This window comes from Physeter macrocephalus, chromosome 1 (genome assembly GCF_002837175.3).
Source record: "Physeter macrocephalus isolate SW-GA chromosome 1, ASM283717v5, whole genome shotgun sequence".
NCBI classification, from domain to species: domain Eukaryota; kingdom Metazoa; phylum Chordata; class Mammalia; order Artiodactyla; family Physeteridae; genus Physeter; species Physeter macrocephalus.
Genome location: NC_041214.2, coordinates 14,864,365 through 14,886,142, shown reverse-complemented (window position 1 = coordinate 14,886,142; position 21,778 = coordinate 14,864,365). Strand labels below are relative to the sequence as shown.

The 21,778-nt window shown below is 41.6% G+C and overlaps 1 protein-coding gene across 1 annotated transcript in view; it reads left to right on the top strand.

Moving 5' to 3' along the window:
• The window catches only part of ARHGEF26 (Rho guanine nucleotide exchange factor 26), a 143,692-nt gene that overhangs the window by 24,623 nt on the left and 97,291 nt on the right, over nucleotides 1-21,778 (top strand). Inside the window, exons 5-6 of the mRNA XM_024131870.3 lie at nucleotides 13,560-13,616; nucleotides 16,834-16,994. Coding sequence (XP_023987638.1) covers nucleotides 13,560-13,616; nucleotides 16,834-16,994 — 218 coding nt within the window. The remainder of the gene's footprint in view (nucleotides 1-13,559; nucleotides 13,617-16,833; nucleotides 16,995-21,778) is intronic.

The window sequence follows — 21,778 nt, the reverse complement described above, 5'->3', positions numbered from 1 at the left end:
ATTTCATTTATTTTGTTGTTCATCATTGTTTGTTTGCTCTTTAGTTCTTCTAGGTCCTTGTTAAATGTTTCTTGTATTTTCTCCATTCTACTTCCAAGATTTTGGATCATCTTTACTATCATTACTCTGAATTCTTTTTCAGGTAGACTGCCTATTTCCTCTTCATTTGTTTGGTGTGGTGGGTTTTTACCTTGCTCCTTCATCTGCTGCATATTTCTCTGTCTTCTCATTTTGCTTAACTTACTGTGTTTGGGGTCTCCATTTCGCAAGCTGCAGGTTTGTAGTTCCCGTTGTTTTTGGTGTCTGCCCCCAGTGGCTAATGATTGTTTAGTGGCTTGTGTAGGCTTCCTGGTGGAGGTGACTGGTGCCTGTGTTCTGATGGGTGGGGATGGATCTTGTCTTTCTGGTGGGCAGGGCAGCATCTGGTCGTGTGTTTTGGGGTGTCTGTGAACTTAGTATGATTTTAGGCAGTGTCTCTGCTAATGGGTGAGGTTGTGTTCCTGTCTTGCTAGTTGTTTGTCATGGGGCATCCAGCACTGGAGCTTGCTGGCCTTTGGGTGGAGATTGCTGACCTTGGTGGAGCTGGGTCTTAGTGTTGAGACCGAGATCTCTGGGAGAGCTCTCGAGAATTGTTATTATATGTGGCCAGGAGGTCTCTGGTGGTCCAGTGTCCTGAGCTCGGCTCTCTCACTTCAGAGGCTCAGGCCTGACATTAGACCCGCCCTCCAAGACCCTGTCAGCCACACAGCTCAGAAGAAAAGGGAGAAAAAAAGAAAGAAAATAATAAAATAAAATAATAAAAAATTAATTAAAATATAAAAATAATAAAAAAAAAGAGAGCAACCAAACCAGTAAACAAATCCACCAATGATAACAAGCACTAAAAACTATACTAAGATAAACAGAACAATCAGAAACAAGTCAGTTGCAGACAGCAAACTCCAAGTCTACAGTTGCTCCCAAAGTCCACTGCCTCAGTTTTGGGATGATTCGCTGTCTTTTCAGGTATTCCACAGATGCAGGTACCTCAGGTTGATTGTGGGGATTTAATCCACTGCTCCTGAGGCTGCTGGGAGAGATTTCCCTTTCTCTTCTTTGTTCACACAGCTCCCGGGGTTCAGCTGTGGACTTGGCCCCGCCTCTGCCTGTAGGTCGCCTGAGGGCGTCTGGTCTTCGCTCAGACAGGACAGGGTTAAAGTAGCAGCTGATTCGGGGGCTCTGGCTCACTCAGGCCGGGGGAGGGAGGGGTACGGATGCGGGGCGAGCCTGCGGCGGCAGAGGCCGGCGTGACGTTGCACCAGCCTGAGGCGCGCCGTGCGTTCTCCCGGGGAAGTTGTCCCTGGATCCCGGGACCCTGGCAGTGGCGGGCTGCACGGGCTCCCAGGAGGGGAGGTGTGGAGAGTGACCTGTGCTCACACACAGGCTTCTTGGTGGTGGCAGCAGCCTTAGCGTCTCATGCCCGTCTCTGGGGTCCCCACTGTTAGCCGCGGCTCCTGCCCATCCCTGGATCTCGTTTAGGCGGCGCTCTGAATCCCTTCCCCTCTTGCTCCCCGAAACAATGGTCTCTTGCCTCTTCGGCAGCTCCAGACCTTTGCCCAGACTCCCTCCCGGCCAGCCGTGGCGCACTAGCCCCTTCAGGCTGTGTTCACGCCGCCAACCCCAGTCCTCTCCCTGTGATCCGACCGAAGCCCGAGCCTCAGCTCCCCGCCCCGCCCGCCCCGGCGGGTGAGCAGACAAGCCTCTCCGGCTGGTGAGTGCCGGTCGGCACCGATCCTCTGTGCGGGAGTCTCTCCGCTTTGCCCTCCTCACCCTGTGGCTGCGCTCTCCTCCGCGGCTCCGAAGCTTCCCCCTCCGCCACCCGCAGTCTCCGCCCGCGAAGGGGCTTCTAGTGTGTGGGAACCTTTCCTCCTTCACGGCTCCCTCCCACTGGTGCAGGTCCCGTCCCTATTCTTTTGTCTCTGTTTTTTCTTTTTTCTTTTGCCCTACCCAGGTACGTGGGGAGTTTCTTGCCTTTTGGGAGGTCTGAGTTCTCCTTCCAGCGTTCAGTGGGTGTTCTGTAGGAGCTGTTTCCCGTGTAGATGTATTTCTGATGTATCTGTGGGGAGGAAGGTGATCTCCACATCTTACTCTTCCGCCATCTTGAAGGTCCCCCCAGGTCTGTTTCTTGGGAGAGAATCATATAGGCTCAGCCACTTTCCCCCCACTTAAATAGGTCACTTAAACATTTACTGTTATTTGAACAGGTGCTTAAGTAGCTCTTTTCCAATCAGCTTTGGCCTCCATGATGCATGATGGTGTGAAATGTGGCCACTTGGGCTGCTGCTTTTGCCAAAGCTCTGAGCAGAACAGCTTTTCTCCTGAGGGTGAGTGGCAGTGTTAAGTGACATGACCGACATATCTAGTGCAAATTTACATATGGTGGAGTTGACATTGCAACCATGGTCTATATCAGTGGCTTAACATATGAGAAATACATTTTACTTGTAAGCCAGTACGTGTGTTCATGGGTGATGTCTGTGTATCTCAAACAAAAGCTTTACAAAGCCGAAGTTACCCTTAATACATGCAGTGCACTATGGTATTCTCTATTCTGTCCTTTCCGTTTTGTTACCTTTAAGTAGATGGCAATCAGAAATTCTCGGGCTTCATTTTGCTATTCACTAAGAGGTTATAAGCTTGTAGCTTGAAAACACTGGTGTCTGACTGCAAAATTCGTTTGTATTCCACTGCACCGTGCTGGATGAGGCAAACAAATCAAGCTGAAAACCAGTACCTGTGCTGCAGGAACTTAGAAGCTGGTTTAGGAGGCAATAGAAACGAAAGGTTTAAGTGATGTTTTTGAAAGAATGTAGGACAAAATGCGAAAATGATTGACACAGATAGATATCATAGAAGGCAGTAAAGGTCAGGAAAGTGCTCTCTAGAGACTCTGACTAAAACTAGACGGGCTAGATGGGCAGAAGAGTGGAAAATAAAAGCAATAGAAGTATAAACTGTTTCTTGAAGGAAGCTTGAGATACAGGTAAATGGGAGAACAGTGCTAATTCTGTGCCTATTTTCAGGTCTCCTCCATATAATAAGGTAATTGTTACAACATTGTTAAAGGGAAAATATGAGTAATAAGACAATATTATTGTGTTAATTTTTGCTTAAAGGAAAACACTAAACACACATTAAGAAAAAAAAAAAGTCTGAAAAGTTATATACCAAAATGTCAACAGTGACTGGATGGGAGGGATTTCAACTAATTTTTATTTTCTTCTTTTTATCTATTGGTACTTTTTGATTTTCCTATAATAAACATCTCTTGGCTTTGGAATTAAAGCATTATTTTTTGGGGGGGGGGGGTTGTTTTTTTATGAGTAATAAGACAATATTATTGTGTTAATTTTTGCTTAAAGGAAAACACTAAATACACATTAAGAAAAAAAAAAGTCTGAAAAGTTATATACCACTGTCCAGTGGAACCACTGCATGCTTTGAACATCTCATGTAAAACATCAGTCCACTTTTTTTAAAATGTTTAGTTTATTGGCTGTACCTCGCGGCATGTGGAATCTTATTTTCCTGACCAGGGATCGAACCCGTGCCCCCTGCAGTGAAAGTGCGGCGTCTTAACCACGGGACCTCCAGGGAAGTCCCTATTAGTTAACTTTAGTATCCATTTTTCCAAAACAGGTTTTACTCAGCTTAGATTTTATTGCCAGTCTAAGAAACTAACTTCAGTGTCAGTGTTGTTCTAAGGAACTTACTGTTTGGAGGTGATCATTCCTATACATGTGCCACTTTCCAAAAACAACAAGCAAAAACAAAATGGCAGCAAAGATGTTGGCACCACCTTTACAAACAGGTGTCCTCTTCTGCAAGAGGAGCCCCTCAGACCTGTTCTGCCTTCGTCAGCCCCTTCCTGACTCACGCCTTCACTATGTCATCGGCGTCATTGTCAATTATGCGACTCCAGCCGAGTCCTCCTCTGCTCTCGCCCATCTGCACACCTGCCTGTCATCACTTACTTTCAACACTGCCTCATAAGCCACTGCCCGGTTTGGGCTTGACCGAAATCTCTCTCATGGTCACCTCTCACTTAAGAGCTTTCCTGTGGGCAGGAACAAAGAAATGCAGGTATTATTGGCATCTGTAAACAGTTCCATTTGCCTGTCCTACGTGCTTTGTTTCTTTTTTGAGAGAGGACTTTGAAACATATTTTAGTTTTTATTAAAAATAATGCTTTAGGGCTTCCCTGGTGGCGCAGTGGTTGAGAGTCCGCCTGCCGATAGCCAAGAGATGTTTATTATAGGAAAATCAAAAAGTACCAATAGATAAAAAGAAGAAAATAAAAATTAGTTGAAATCCCTCCCATCCAGTCACTGTTGACATTTTGGTATATAACTTTTCAGACTTTTTTTTTTTCTTAATGTGTGTTTAGTGTTTTCCTTTAAGCAAAAATTAACACAATAATATTGTCTTATTACTCATATTTTCCCTTTAACAATGTTGTAAATATTTTCTCAGGTCATTAAACCTGCTGTTTTGTAACCTATTTTTTTCTCTTAACAATGTTGTGAAGGACTTTCCATGTTATTAAAGTTTCTTCCACAACAACCTTTGTAAAGCTCGTATTTCATCAAATAGGTACGTGTTTGGTTCTTTTAACCAATTCCCTTTGTTAGTCATTAGTTTATTCCTAATATTCCAACTTAAAATCAAAATTTAAATTAAGTTCTTTGAAACAATTATTTTTGAATTACAAAAGTAATGCAAATACATTCACCTTATTACAACCTTTATAACAAAGTGAATCAGTTATACATATACATATGTCCCCATATCCCCTCCCTCTTGAGTCTCCCTCCCACCCTCCATATCCCACCCCTCTCAGTGGTCACAAAGCACCGAGCTGATCTCCCTGTGCTATGCGGCTGCTTCCCACTAGCTATCGATTTTACATTTGGTAGTGTATATATGTCCATGCCACTCTCTCACTTCGTCACAGCTTACCCTTCCCCCTCCCCATATCCTCAAGTCCATGCTCTAGTAGGTCTGTGTTTTATTCCCGTCCTACCACTAATCTCTTCATGACATTTTTTTTTTCTTAGATTCCATATATATGTGTTAGCATACGCTATTTGTTTTTCTCTTTCTGACTTACTTCACTCTGTATGACAGACTCCAGGTCTATCCACCTCATTACAAATAACTCAGTTTCATTTCTTTTTATGGCTGAGTAATATTCCATTGAATATTCCAACTTAAAATCAAAATTTAAATTAAGTTCTTTGAAACAATTATTTTTGAATTACAAAAGTAATGCAAATACATTCACCTTATTACAAAACTAAACAACGGTTAAGACTGAAAGTTGCTCTGATTTTACCACCATTCCCAACCCCCTCCACTGTTCACTGCTGTTATTAGTCTGGTCTCCTCCTCCGTATTTTATTAAATATTCCACTTTTAAAAACTGCTCATCTTTTATTAAATAACTTTATGGAATCTCCTTTTCCCCCTAAAACCAGTTTACTTTTTATCCTCTCTACTTCTGTGTCATGAGCTTTTCATGTATGTCCTAATCTCATTTTCTCCTCTTGATTGCAGATAGAAAAAGGAGAACTGGGTTTCTCTCTCACGGTGGAATAGAGATTGAGTACACCTGGGTCCAGGCTCAGTAGCCCACAGGGGAGTGACGGTATTGAGAGCCACAAATCAGAGAGAGGAATTTGAGGAGATTCCACAAATGTCAGTACTAATCAACAAGTTAAATTGCCAGGCGCCCTGCTGACAGCTTAACTTTCTCTGCAGCAGGAGCTGGGAATTCAGTTGGGGATACAGTTTCTGGGGCATCCAGGGGGAGGACCTTAGTTTAAGGGAAAAATAGCTGCAGGTCACACCTCTTAAGAAATTCAGAAGCATGAGAAGGCAGCGCACCACGGTGGTTAAGAGATTAGTCTTTGGGGCTTCCCTGGTGGCGCAGTGGTTAAGAATCTGCCTGCCAACGCAGGGGACACGGGTTCGAGCTCTGGTCCGGGAAGATCCCACATGCCGCGGAGCAACTAAGCCCGTGCGCCACAACTGCCGAGCCTGAGCTCTAGAGCCTATGAGCCACAACTCCTGAAGCCCGCGCGCCTAAAGCCCATGCTCTGCAACAAGAGAAGCCACCGCAGTGAGAAGCCCGCACACCGCGATGAAGCGTAGCCCCCGCTCGCAGCAACTAGAGAAAGCCCGCGCGCAGCAACCAAGACCCAACGCGGCCAAAAATAAATAAATAAATATATACATACATTTATTAAAAAAAAAGAGAGAGAGATTAGTCCTTGGAGGCAGCAAGCAGGACTGGGTTGAATCCCAGCTTGGCCACTTATTAGGGCTAACGATGATTTAACTTTCCTGTGTCTCCATTTTCTTATTTGCAAAATAGCAATAGTAATAGCTTCCTTGTGGCATCGTTAGACGTTTTCGATGCATGGAAAGAGTAGTACCTGGTGCATGGTAAGCATTTGACACATTGGTAGCTGGAGAAATAGATTCAATACTCTGAATCAGGAATTGGCTAGATATAGGATGCTGGTTTACGAGGGCTGGCTACAAAGGAAGTAACGCATGCTTATCTCCTAAATCATAGAAAGCACAGCAACTTATTCTTGTACATTTAATGACCTTGCTGTTTGTGGTCTGTCCCCTCGGCCTCATATCTGTACTGAAGTAACTGGGGCTCAGTCAGGAACCCTGGCTCTGTCTGAAGAGGGTGACTCAGGCCATTACAGGGTAAAAGCCCCAAGCCCTGGCCTGTCTTATCTGAGTTCGCCACAGTTTTACAGACCTGAGGTTACCTCTGGGAGGCTGGGGGAGCTTGCTGTTTCTTGAGATTCAAGAACTTTGGTGAGGATTATAGAATTAACCTTAACAGTGTAGATCAGAGAGGAGATCTGGTTTTTTGAACAAATGAATGAGAAGTTCCCTGGCATGTTACTTGACACCTTTTTTTTTTTTTTTTTTTTTTTTTTTTGCGGTACACGGGCCTCTCACTGCTGTGGCCTCTCCCGTTGCGGAGCACAGGCTCTGGACGTGCAGGCTCAGCGGCCATGGCTCACGGGCCCAGCCGCTCCGCGGCACGTGGGATCCTCCCGGACCGGGGCACGAACCCGCGTCCCCTGCATCGGCAGGCGGACTCGCAACCACTGCGCCACCAGGGAAGCCTACTTGACATCTTTTTAAATTAAGCATATGATTTTATTAAATGGGCCATTATCTTCTACCTCTCATTATTCTAAAAAATAGTGTTCTATTTACCAGCTCCTCCCTAAAAATATGGCACTGTCCCCATCTTGACCTCATTTATCTTATCTTTGGTTATCCAGATCTCTGGCTCTTTGATGTGCATGTTCTGCGGCAGCTTGTGGCTTAGGTGGACGGTATCTCAGTGATTTCTCGGTGGACATGGCGGGGCCCGAGACAGCCTGCAGGGACTGCTTACAGAGGACAGTGTTTCGGGCCTGTGGCAGATTTTTCATTTTAGGAACTTCAAACGTACACTCAGAGAGCCGCTGTTCCCATGTTGTTGGCAGTGAAAGAATTCTAGCTCATTTGTAATTCAGGGGCTATTCGGCTTGTGTTAAGTCTGTAGAAAGGACCTAGGAGTGATTGTGTCCCGTGGTATAATTTTACTTTGCAATTCATCCTCTTCCCACTTGAACTCTTGAGAATAGAAGCCCATGAATAGCACATCACCAGGAGGCATGAATAAACCAGTCAATTTTCAGCAAGTGGGTAACTCCAAGTTTAAAGGTCTTCGCTCCAATGGGTATTCAATGGACATTAGTGCTTTATGGAGCCCGAGTGATCTTGGATTATAAATATCTGATCTAATTTTTAATTGACTACATTTCTGAGCCTTTTTGGTCGGTCAGTCTTTTGGGGGCCCTCCTATTCTGGTTTCTCTGGCTGACGGTGAAAAATAGAAGGAGTGTGCACCTGTCTTATCTAGAAAAACACTGTCAAGTCACAGAGGGCCTGAGGACATATCCTTGTTTACCCCATAGAAAATGATCATCTGATCAGCCAGGAGACTGGTGTAGTTCATCTTGGCTCTGTCCACAAGTACAGGGCCGACTCTATCCTGTAGATAGGCTCTGTATAAATGGCAACCTCAGGGCTCTGTTGGAGGTGCAGAGAACCTGGCTTATTACCTATTCCAGTCAGTGGCGTCAAAGGCCAAGGAATATTGCACAAAGCCCGTGGTTTTACTAACACAGTTCTTCATGAGGTGAAAACACCTGTAGCTGTGGTGAATGCTGGAGTAGAATTACTACCTAAAGCCTGCTTGTTCCTTTGTGGGATAGTCATCTAACAAGCTCAGTTTGGCAAAGTATCAAGAAGGAAATCAGCATCCATTTTATTTTATTTATTTTTTAACCATTTTTAAAAATTGAAGTATAGTTAACTGACAATGTTGTATTAGTTTCAGGTGTACAGCAAAGTGATTCAGTTGTGCATATACATATATCTATTCTTTTTTCAGATTCTTTCCCCATATAGGTTATTACAGAATGTTGAGTATAGTTCCCTGTGCTATACAGTAGGTCCTTGCTGCTTATCTATTTTATATGTAGGAGTATGTACATGTTACTCCCAAATTCCTAATTTATCCCTCCCTCCCTTTCCCCTTTGGTAACAGCAAGTTTGTTTTCTATGTCTGTGAGTCTATTTTTGTTTTGTAAATAAGTTCATTTACATCGTTTTTTTAGATTCCATATATAAGTCATATCATACGATATTTGTCTTTCTCTGACTTACTCGCCGTCAATTTTAGATGGAGTATCTATTAATTAACTTTTGGGTCTGTACTTTAGGGAGTTTACCCTTTTATAAATTTCAAAAACTATATCTTGGGTCTAGTAAGACAATATCATATCCATAGATGAAGTATCTTCTACTGTCCTTTATTAGTTTTAGCCAGTTGTTAACTTCTGTCTCTTTTGAACATGGAAAATATACTGGTTACAAAAATCATGGGAGGAGAGAATTTCAATCCAGTTACAGCAGTAAAAATATAATTTATAATTATGAATTTAGGACTGTTAGGACATTAGTGAGTTCCCTGCATTCACTATCTTGACAGGCCACATAATATACGTTCATATTTTTCTGCTTATGTCAGAACTATAGTTGTGAGCTTCAGTTTTGTTGTTTGATTTGAATTAATTTTTATCCACTTCAAATGTTGACAATATTGACATATATTCACACTTTCTCCTTAGATTTGAAGAGTTTTGTGAATTGCTTAGATTATACGAAATCAAGAACCCCAAGTGGAATCTAGTTCTTAATGTTTCATTAAACTACTTATGTAATTCTCCTTGATGAGATAGTTAAATAAAAAATTTAGACCAGTGAGGAATGAGAAAGTTCAAGTGAGGTCAGAAGAGAGCTGTAAAGGAGTGTTGCTTGGCTCTCTGTGTGTTCCCATTTGTGCTGGGCCAGAGCCACCACTGCAAAATATATATTTAAAAAATAAAAAAAGAGCCTGTACAATTTAATTTCTTTCATTTTAGATAACAAAATAGGAATCCATTTTGGAAGCTGGTGTATTTTCTTTTCCATACATGGAAGCAAGGAGAACCCTTGGAGAATTTTGCTAGATTCTCTTAGCAAAACTGTGCAAACTGCAGAAAACATGTAAATGTAAAAACTATAGGTATAAACATATGCTTTATACACATTTTTGTGTGTGCAAAAGAAGAGCCTGGGCCTTCCAATGATTTTTACTTCAGTGTAGCAAGAAGGTCACTGGTTTTGAATAGAAAATTTCCAGAGATATTTACTTTTAAAATCTTTGCACACACTCTTTCTCCTTCTTTCCTTTCCCTCCCTCCCTTACCACCTTCTTTCCTTGTTTCTTTCTGCTTGACGTTTTGCTCTGTGTTTTCATTCTCCCCCAGTTTTCTCCTGCCTGCCTTCTGCCAGTCTCTGTGAGGCCCTCTTCCATATCCTCTCTCCCCTTCTTTCTCTGGTTTCATCTTCCAAATTCTTCAGTCTCTGAAATCATCTTGAGTATAGTTCCCTGTGCTATACAGTAGGTCCTCTCTTGACCTTCGACCTCCAGGCACCTGCTCTGCTTAATTTAGAGTTGAACGTGGAAGGTCTCAGGGGGACAAAATGCTTCCTCTTGGCTCAGGAGAATAACCTGTCCAGCCAGGACCTGGAGCAGTGGTCTGGCAGCCAGCCAGGAGGGAGCTGGCTCATCACAACTCTCCAGAGCCAGTTTTCAGGTTCCCCGAATGTGCCCGTTTTCTTAATTATAACCCAAGACTGTTTCATGGAATCTTTTTTTCTTTTTGGTCAGTTTTGTATGGGCTGCTGGTCTCTTAATAATGACTTTTTTGGGTAAAGGAATATTTTATCATTTTTTAAATTAGTATTATTAGTGAAAGATGATAATTCTATGCAATTAGTACTTTGCCTTTTTCAAAACTACCTTCTCTCCCCCCTCTCAGAAGAGCAACTACTTTAGCTGGGGATTTTTTTTTCTTTTTCTTTTTGATAGGATGAAGTACTCTTTATCCCTCAGTAAACTAGCTGTATCTGGGTAGGACTCTAAGCCCACATGCTTCTCTCTCTTCCCCTTAAGATTTCCGGGTTTGAACTCAGCAGTAGTTGTGGATAGAGATGCAGGTGGCATGGAAATTCTTGCTGGTGACCTCACCTGCAGAGACAGTGGGCGTGATGCCGGCATATCGATCTGCCAGGACTTTGTGTCAGGCAGGAAATCCTGTGAAGTTCCTGCTCAGGGTTAACCAAATGGGAGCAGCTCTGAATGGTTTCATTCTTCTGTCCAGTCTCCTACCTTATTAAAATGTTTGAAGAAGCCTTTTTTAGGCATGAGTTCTTGCTGACAGGCTGACCCAGGGTCAGGATGGTGGGGAAGGCATTACAACATTCCGTGATATGGGTGGATGAAAACAAACATATGCAGACTTGGTACAGACCTGGCATTAGAAGGGGTTGTCGTGGGACTTCCCTGGTGGCGCAGTGGTTGAGAGTCCGCCTGCCGATGCAGGGGACGCGGGTTCGTGCCCCGGTCCGGGAAGATACCACATGCCGTGGAGCGGCTGGGCCCGTGAGCCATGGCCGCTGAGCCTGCGCGTCCGGAGCCTGTGCTCCGCAACGGGAGAGGCCACGTCAGTGAGAGGCCCACGTACCGCAAAAAAAAAAAAAAAAAAAAAAGAAGGGGTTGTTGTCATGATCATCCCACCTTAGAAATGGGGCGCCTCTCATAGAAAGCTGGGAGTTCCTATCCCTGATAATATCACGATTAAGAGTGGGAGCCCTGAAGTTGACAGGCCCGGATGGGGATCCTGGCCTTGCTACCTATTAGCTGTGTGATCTGGGATCCTAATCCTTAGCTGTTATTCCCATCTGTGAAATGGGCATAAAAGTAGTATTGGCTTTTTAGAATTTTTATGAGGATTCAGGGGGAACGGGGTGTAAAATACACAGCATATTTCCTGGTGCTCAGTAAATGATTGCTGATTTTACTATTGATTTAGGACTCTTTCTGCTCTACTGTACTGCTTTCTAACCGTTTCCAACAATCAGATTAAAGGCAGTAACATGTAGTTGTCTTTATTTCCCTGACCCCACAATGTAGAGAACTGTGTGCCCGCGGTCTTCACACTGGGATATGCGTCACACCCCAGGGCATTCAGCAAGACCATGTGAGGTGGGCAGGAATAGTTTTAAGGGGACCATTTTCCAGATTCTCAACTCCTAGGTATTCTTTTCTCTGAAACTGAGACTGTATCTGCAGTTAAAGTGTTACAGCAGGTTTTTTTTATTTCCAACGTCCACTTTCACAGTTACCCCTTTTGCCGTTTTTCTAAAGAAAGCCATCTCTCTCACCCATATCAGATCTTAACTTTGGTGCCCTGTCTCAACATGTTAAATCACAGGCACAAGATAAAATGGGGTCAATTTGAAATATTGGTTTCAGCAAAGCCTCCTTTAATTAAGCCACCGTCTCACTCAGAGTTGCATTGTCAGTAAAATTTTACGTTTAGGGCTAAATGCATTGAAATTGGAAGTAATTGTGTCCTTTTGGTTATAGATTAGTAATGCTATTTGTAGTGATTTTACAATCCAGAAGAGTCTTTATGCTTAAAGCTCATTGGTCACAGGAAATTTTAGAAAATTAAATGTAAAAACCTATTTTTGTGTTAAAGTATGCTAGGGTGACTAATAAGACACCCTGACACATAGAATTATACTAGGAAACTTGAGGGGGTGGGATTGACATAGAAATGCGATTTCAAGGAGAAAGAAGAATAATGTAAAATCTCCAACTGTTAAGAAAAGCTTATTTATTTTTAAATGGATGATGTTTATGCAATAGGTATCTAGTCATCATGGTTTTTATATTCCATTGGATACATTTTAAAGAGTGTAATAACACATGGTTAAAATGTCTAAATTTACAATTAGCAGCAAAATATATCTTTAAAATTCTTTAAGTTTAGGATGAAAATTTGAAATGCCAACTTAAAAATGGGTCTAAGGGAGCATGGTTTTTAAGGTTTTTTTTTGAGAAGTATGATAGCCAAACGTTTGAAGGCCTTTGTTATATTTTATTGCTATTAATTTTTCACACAAGGGGAAGGCACTCTCTTCCTCCTCTTCTTCCCATGAAGTGCAGGATTTAATTGGTTGGTATTTTGCATATGCCTTACCTTTTGCTAATTAAACTTTACATGAATATCTTTCATGTGCCAGACTCAGTGCTGGGTATATCAGAAGAGACTCCACGTCCTGCCTTCATGGAGTTCATAGTTCAGCCTCTACTCTTTGGGTCAGAGACTGAATTTTGATAGGAACTACAGCAGTCAGGTAAAAATGTGTGGCAGTTGAGTTAGAAATCCGCAGGGATTCAACTAAGGATACAACCGTATTACTGCAAGTATGGTACTAGCATTCTTGGTTCTTGTAGGTACTGTGGCTTCTCCAAAGACTATCAGGTTAATATCCTTATTTGTCAAAATTAAATATGCCCGAAAGACTGCTGAAATTGGGCCGAGGGGACTGCGTTTCCTTGTTTGATTGGGTTTTTATAAAGAGCATTGCTGTTCCACTGAGTCTTTGTGAAAAAATAGTGTTAAAATTCCTCTTTCAAGGTAATAAGGGCACCATATTACTGACCAGGGTTCTGTGCAGTAAACTCTTAGAGTGGTGGCTTCATTTTCTTTATTATCAGGAATTTCTTCAGTTATGAATCAGAAGATTAATTTCATAAGTATTTTAGGAGTAGCCAGAACTAAGAGTAGAACAGATTAACTCAACCTGTTAGGATAGTGTTCTAGACACTTTTCATTTCTTTAGTGTTGAACTATGCTAATTTATTAGTGTAATTAAATGTCATTTGAGGGGTGTGAGACTCAAAATTAATATGTACTGAATTCAACATTTTGCATAATTTCTCTTAATTCAGTTTTGAAAGGCATAGAGTTATGTCTTACATAATAAAGAAGTTGTTTCAGTAAATGCCCTCAACTTTATTTTGCTTTTCCCCCTAGGTGAAAAGAAATGGATTATCTCAGACAGTTAGCCAGGAAGAAAGAAAGAGACAAGAGGTATGTTTTCCACCAAGCAGATGCTTTAGGGTTCCAAGGGGTGCCTATTATGTTCAGCATTTTCCTTTGACGATGTATCCATTTTTTTTTTTTTTTTTTTTTTTACAAAAGGAGTATGTGATCATTGTCAAATAAAACTACACATAAGCCCCCATAAAAGAAAATTTAAAATATACCAATGTCATTTTAACTTAACAAAGCACCTAGTCTGCGTGTATTTACACTGGAAGAAATACGTTGAAAAATGAAACAGACATTACTTAGATCCTGGAACTGAAAAAGGATGTTAGTGGAAAAACTGGTGAAATCTGGTGATTTCACCAGATTTCACCATATAGGAGCTCTGAACCCTCTTTGCAAGATTTCTATAAATCTAAAATTATACCAAAATAAAAGTTTACCTAATAAAAAGTAAAACCGATAGTAAGAGGGTTTCATAACTTGAAGTTTAATAAATGCATTTTAAGAAAATTGCTCACTGTAATAATATTGCGAAGTTGTCAAAGTACTTCTGTTTTATGCATATGAGCATGGAGATACAGAAGCTTAGGCATATACATGCATGTAAATCAATTCCACAGAGGACATGAGATACCTTTTTCTTATTTCATTGGCCTGCAATAACACAAAAATGTAAGGATGCATTGCAGTGCCATTTTTTTAACTTTAAAAAAACAAAATAGTATATAACATTGGTGTATTCGTCTCTGAGAATTAAAAATGTATTACATTTATAATTTTTTTCTTGTTTTTATAAAGAAACTAAGACTTTCAATAAAATAGAAGTCCTGCATTCTCCTCCTCTGTCTCATTCCCTTCCTCTCCTCCCCAGAGGCAACTATGATTATGAATTGATGTGTAGCCATCCAATCATGTATTGGGTAGATATATGTACATATACTTGTGTGTATCTGTTAAGATGTACATAAATGGTATGATTCTGAACATATGTTTTGGTTGGTTGCTTTTTATATTCAACATTGTTTTTGAGATTTATCCATGTTAATGCATGTTAATCTAGATCATTTATTCAAACTACTGTATAGTATTCCATTCCCTAAATACTACTTAAAAAAAAAATCTGTTCTCCTAGTGAGGGACAACAGGCAGTACTTTTTTTTTTTACGGTTAACATTGTGGCATAAACAGTATTTCTCTCTGGGGACAAATTCAAGAGCTTCTCCAGGGTCTTAGTCCCATTTGAATATTTCTTTTCTTTTAAACCTATTCTGTTTCCCTTATATTTTGAAAATATTTATTTAGATTTGTGATATAAAAAAGTAATGACTGGGAATTCCCTGGCAGGCCAGTGGTTAGGACTCTGTGCTTTCACTGGCGAGGGCCCAGGTTCAATCCCTGGTAATGAGAGCAAATCTAACTACGGTATCTTTCTGTTCCTATACAGATATTTTAACAGGTCTAATGTGATTTGCTTTTAAGTAGTTTGATGACCCAGTTGCATGTTTTAAGTTATTACATTAAACTTGTTATATTAAACTACCACTTAGTCATCTTTTCCTGTGATCTACTCTGTATAGTTTATCATATCTTTTTGTTTGAATCTTCACAGTTTGGATTTGATTACAAAAGTCTCTGCTTTGGAAAATATTTTTTAGTCACTTCAAGGCACCATATCCATCGACAACCTGAAATCCATTATTTTTGGTCAGGATGGGTGAATTTTCTCTAGTTTGCATTACATTTCCTGGGGATAATTGTATTGATTGAATAGAATCACGCGAGGTACAGGTTGAATGAGACTTAATGTTCTTACTCTTTACTCATTAGATGATTATATCACTTAAGTCCCTGGAGCGCAACTGAGGTTAGACGAGTGTGACTTCTCTAAAAGCTTAGGGATGCTAAAAAGAGAGGTGAACCCCGAGACTAGCACCGCTAACCTGCCTTACAGAATTATGGCTCGCCTACCGGCAGCGGGGCATCCACCTGCCTCTGCCTGACCGCTCCCACCCGGCCTCAGCTGGAGCACAGGGTCTCACGGGGAGACTCTTCTGTGTCCTTTGGGCCAAGCACTGAAGGGAAGAGCCCTGGAGGTCAAGGGGGTTGATGGCAGTGTTACTCGGGAAGGTGTCCAGGAAGGATGGGAACTTCAAGCCTGCGAGGATGTTCACTACCCCTCCCTGAGGAGGAATTCTCCCTGCCTGGCCATTCTTGGAGAATCTGATTTTGTTAAGGTGCTAGATGCATTCCTTACACAGGGTGCTGGTGTCTCTCCACATATGTGGGTTGGCTTTTGATAATTAATGAACGCTTATCAGGTAAACCACTGTGTGCCTGACACCGAGAGTTTCTGCCGAGGGTCCTTCGCTCCTTCTTGAGACACTGATGAGAGCAGAGAGGGTGGCTTGTTGGACGGAATTTCTTTCAGTTGTATGAGTTTATATAAAAGGATTCCTGTGGCTGATAAGAACCTTTTGAGGGTAGGTCCAGTCATGCTCTTTTTTTTTTTTTTTTTTTTTTTTTGCGGGGTACGCGGGCCTCTCACCGTTGTGGCCTCTCCCGTTGCGGAGCACAGGCTCCGGACGCGCAGGCTCAGCGGCCACGGCTCACGGGCCCAGCCGCTCCGCGGCACGTGGGATCCTCCCGGACCGGGGCGCGAACCCGCGTCCCCTGCATCGGCAGGCGGACTCTCAACCACTGCGCCACCAGGGAAGCCCCCAGTCATGCTCTTTAATGCACCCAGAATATTTGCTCTTATTAACCACAAATTAGTTGGATTAAAACATAGGGAGAGAAAGGAGGACCCACAAGGGAGGGAAGAAATGTATTTGTGAGAAATTTTCTCTGAATCCCAAGTGAGGTCCATAAATCTTCACTGTCTCAGAGCAGCATGCTTTGAAATCAGGGCTGGAGGAGATGACCCCAAAGGTTAATTAATGTCACACTGAGGTTTTACGACAAGCCCTAGCTTCCTCCCAGAGAGTCTGCCCCCTGGCAAAGTGTGACCTCAGGATGCAGTCTCAAGTCATCCAAATACTTTCGTTTTTTCCCTATTTCCTATTTTGCAGTGACTCTATTTCTCAAAATTCGGGTATATGTGCCTTATATAAAGACAGTAGTTTGGTAATGTAGTTTTTAATACGTATCTTTTTGTATTTTTAAAGATATTATGTTATTCTTATAGCAGAATTATGAGAGCTAGGTTTAATTCTTTAATTGAAGGGATGAATAACACATTTCTTCTTCCTCCTATCAGGCTATCTTCGAAGTTATATCCTCTGAACATTCATATTTACTCAGTTTGGAGATCTTGATACGAATGTTTAAAAATTCTAAAGCACTGAGTGATACGATGACCAAAACAGAGAGTCACCATCTTTTCTCCAATATTACAGATGTCTGCGAGGCTAGCAAAAAGTAAGTTCACTTTCGTTTGCCTTTGGTCGTGCCGAGACATTACTTATTAACAAACAGCTGCGTTATCTCAAAAGGAAGACGTTTAGAGGTGTGAAGTCTCTCATTTGTTCAGTTGGCTTTTATCTTTATTCCTTGAAATAAATTTTAAGATGTGTTTCAAGGTGTTGATGTATAGACAGATGCTAAGTGTGTAGTTAATTGTCACAGAAGACAGTTGTATCTAAGGTCTCTATATTCCTTCTCTTTCTCCCTGTTTCTCCTTTTTCCCTTTTATTTTTCCTTTTTAATTATGTCAATAATATAACAACATTAGTTGGAAGGAAACAAGGTAACTCACTATCAGACCATTCAAATACAGAAATTATTTCTGTTTACATTTTCATAGTCTTGTCCTTGTTAAGATATGTATATATTATTTTTAAAATGCACTCATAGTGACCATAACGATTTTTACAGATTTTCCCTATTTCACTTTCCATAAGCACTATTAGAAGAGTTTCCATTATTATTCTTGATGAGTGCAGGAAGCTCAGTTTGTACACCAGTGGTGAGCTCTTCTATCCTTCCGAGGGAACTACACAGCCTGTCCTGGAGCCATGTGCCAGCAGTGTTGAGCCAGCCGAAGTTGCTATTTTGGTAGATCAAAATGGATTGAATATTGGCAGTTTTGTATGGTTGTCAAAGGTAGGTTTACTGTACAACTCATAGCTTAAGCTTCAAGGCTCCTCATTTGCAAGGGCACCTTTTAAATATTTGCTTTTGTACCTAATTTTTTTCTTACGGGGCCTCCAAATTGTACAGGCTTCAGGGCCCACAAAAACAGGATCTGTCCCTGGGATGAGTACCCCTTGTGAATCTGGACGTTGTTCACTTGTCACTTTAGGGAAAATCCAAGTAGGCCGTGACGGTAACACGTTTGTATCCCTGGCTCCATTGCAGGTAGATTTTCCTTTGGAACTGCAAGATTGAACATCTGTGCTGAACAGGTTAGCGTGTGAGTTGGGGCCACTGCAGAGATGCAATTCGTGGTCAGATCAGCGAGCTCTCCCAGTATTTTATGGTAGTGACACAACTTCAGGAGCCAGATCCTGCCACAAGAAAAGATCTTGGCAATACTATTACTGGCATGGATACTTAAAAATATGTGTCCAGAGGACCTGCTGGGCCTTAGAGAACAGGGGCCTGTGGTGTGCAGGTGGTGACACACACTGCAGCTTGCAAGTCCTTTTTCAGAAGCTGGGTCATTGCTTGTGTTCAGCCTATTGGGGTTTTTTTTTGGTACCAGTCTTGCCCATTTTGGTAAGAGAAATGAAAAATCTCCTTTGTCCCGTTAGTGAAGGGGGCAGAGCAAGAGCCTTAGATGATGTGTCCCTGTTCAGCAGGTATTCAGATTTCAAAATGAGTCTCTTTCATTTTAACTTGTACTTTGGTTTAACTATGAAGATAAATCTCCATGTTAGATGTATCGCTATAAAGAATTATTTCTGTTTTGATAACCATAAAATGTAAGTCATGATTTTAATTAGAATATGTTTCCTGAAAACCATGGTGGCATGTTTTTCACTCCTCTCTGGAATTGTTCTTTGACTCGTGTGGCCATCAGTCCACTTCTCAGAGCGTATAAATGACCCTAGAGAAAGCTGTTAGTTCTGATTGTTGAGTAACAGCAGTTCTTGAACAGAGTATGTTTTGGGTCCTAAGAGTGTTTGGGCCTCGATAGCACTGCTCGTGTACCAGGCATGCTTCCGAAGGAGGCTGGGCCCCAGAAATCACATCGTTTCTTGGTAGTTGGTTAACCTTGAGAAGGTTGCTAAACCTCTCCAACTCATTTCTTATATATAAAATGGGGATAAAAACCATAATTGATTAACCCTGAAATAAGTCATTGTATTTAAATTATAGATGAAAATTTTATTATTTTAATTTCACTCATTTACAACATTTAAATCTCTTATGATTTTATTTAAATGTTTTCATTTCTGTAGTAACTTAAAGTAAGAGGCTATTCTGGACATTTTTGTCTATTTTTCATTTTTAAAACAAAACTCAGAAACTTCTCAGCCTGCATTAAATGATAAAGAAAGAAATATCTTTATCCTTTACATTTTTTGTTTTGTTTTTATTTGAAATGCAGTGTTTTAATTTGGAGAGATGCCTGTGTAATATTTGATCTCTGTTATATTTCAGCTAAGAATGATCAGCTTCTGCATGGTAATCCTGTGTCTGTATCATAATAACATACATTACAAAAGTTTATTTAAGTTTGAAATACTCATTTCAGATACAGCCTTTTTAAAATTCAAAGTTCTCAGAAGATTTACAAAACCTATTTTATTATGTAAAGCCTGCTTGTTGAATTTCCAGCATTTGGGCTCCAAGAGTGACTGACTCTCAAGTGGTAATGCCTTCATGTGCTACCCATGAAAGAGTTTCCAGTCTTAAGAAATCATAAAATTTTCATTTTTTTTTCTTGAATAAACAAACGATCAGTGTCTGAATTAAGTACTGATTAAGTGTGGGGCATTGTTAAGTGTGGCATAATCAAGACTATTTTCATTGCTTTACTTTTACCTGATGAAAAATTGTAGCTCTAGGTGACGGGATATTTAGTGGAGGCTGAGGTCACAACATGCTCAACATTTGACTTAACAATGCGATGTCTGGTCCTCTTTACGGTGGCTCAGGTTCTTCACTGTTTTCCAGTAAATGTCACCACGAAGCCCTTATGTGTAAGAGGATGCTATATGAAAACAAGCAGGCAGGGACAAGATCATTCTGATTCGGGGTGTGTGCATTTATCAGTGGATGTTCCTACTGAATTCTTTCCTGCTTTGTAAAGAATTGTTCATTTCAGTCAACACTTGTGGGGCCTCCTATTCTGCCAGATGCCTGGATTCTAGAGCATTTCAGCTGGTGGTATCTGCCCTGTGGCTCTTGGTCCTCAGGGGCCAGTGGCGGCCAATGGAACATCTCCAGTGTGTGTACAGAGGCATCCTAGAGCAGGGCACTTACCCAAAATGGGCAGGTTTGGGTCATGCTGGAGGTTATGGGCCTAGGGCCCCTGGTGAGAATCACAGGTGAGGAGGAGAGAAGATGGTAATGGCCTTGGTGTGCCCGCTGAGGAGTGTTTACTGTTTACTGAAGGCTGGGTGGACAAAATGGGCACTTAAGTAGGGGATGGACGTGGTGGTCTGGGAGATGACAGTAGAATGGTGTTTGCATAAGAGAGGAGGTGAAGATGGTGAAAGGTGTGGGGCCATTGCAGTAACACAGCCAGAGATGATGGGACTCCTTTAGGAGCCCTAAGAGGAAGGACTTGAAGGATGTTTGGAACCTGCCACCCTGAGGACTTGGCAAGAGAGAAGGAGGAGTTTTGTTTACCTCCCAGCTTCTGCCTGGTTGACTGTGGATGGTGGTTGTATATTAGCCAGGGTGTAAGAGAAACAGGTTGGGGCTGAATGAGGGAGATAAGGAATTCAATTTGGGGCAAGTTTGAAATGACAGTGGAGCATGAGGGGAAGGTATCTAGTTGAAAGGAGAAAAAGATTAGAATTCCAGAAAAATCTTGACTTGAATGTAGATTTGAGTCATGTACGTTCTTGGCACAGTGGGTTTAAATGAGATACTAGAGCTTGTAGTGATGGTTTTTAAGTGGTGGTGGTACCGGTGGTGGTTGTGTTTGCCTCCTGGGGGCATTTGGATTGTGTTTTCGGTTGCCCCAGTGACCTGGGGACGCTATTGGCATTAGTGGGTGAGGGCCAGAGGTGCCAGACGTCCTACAAGTGGTAGAACTGCCCCAAACTAGCATGAATTCTTCCACCCAAATGCCCCTTGTGTCCTCCTTGAGATGCACGGATCGAGCAAAAAGAGAAAGAAAACCAAGGTCAGAATTTTGGCACAGAAACATTTAAGGAGCCTACGTCGGGGGCGGGGGGGTGGGGGACAAAATTGAAGCAAATAGGGTAAGAAGAACTGCCAGGACCTTTCTCAGGCCCCTTGGCTGTGGAGGGTTTGCCCCTGTCTTTAATGCCTTCCTGTCACCCCCTGTGTCAGTGCCATGGGCAAAGCAGCTGTTTGCTTTGTAATCTTCTTTAAAGGCATATGCGGGGAGGCAGCCGGAACCCTACTGGTTCTGTCTTTGACCCCTCCTACAAAGAGTGCGGCCCTTTTCTTTTTCTTGGGATGATTAGAACTAAATCCTCCTAAGTTCAGGCAGTCCCACCAGGGCAGGGCCTTTGACCTCCCAGCTCTGGACCTACTTCCTTCTACCTTTGACTGTTAACTTCCCTCTGACTCAAATGCATGAAATCTCCCTGGATTCATGGTCTCTCTGTCTTTTAAGGCCCAGAGATGTCCTAAAAACCTCATCATCCCGTGAAAAAAAGGGAGTATTAGATATCTTTTGTTTAGAAATGAATAAGCTTAATTCATAACTAACCACCACACATTGTATGTGCTTTGCCTATTTGCATATATCCTTTGATTATTTTTTTTGTTCTGCTTTTATGTATCTGTGTTCATTTAGAATAATTTATAGATAGTTGCCATAATAATAGAAAAAGACCTACAAGTATGATTAATTTACATGAATTAGCAACAGGATGATCTTATTCAGTAATTCCACTTGCTTTTAAATTTAAGATCTATTGATGGTAAAAGACTGATACTATGGAAAGGAGATTGCCTTTTGTATAAGACTGAATATTAATCCCACTGCTGTGTTTAGAAACATTAAGGTCTAAGTAAGGTCTTTTGTATTAAAATGTTTTCTGCAAAATGAAAAC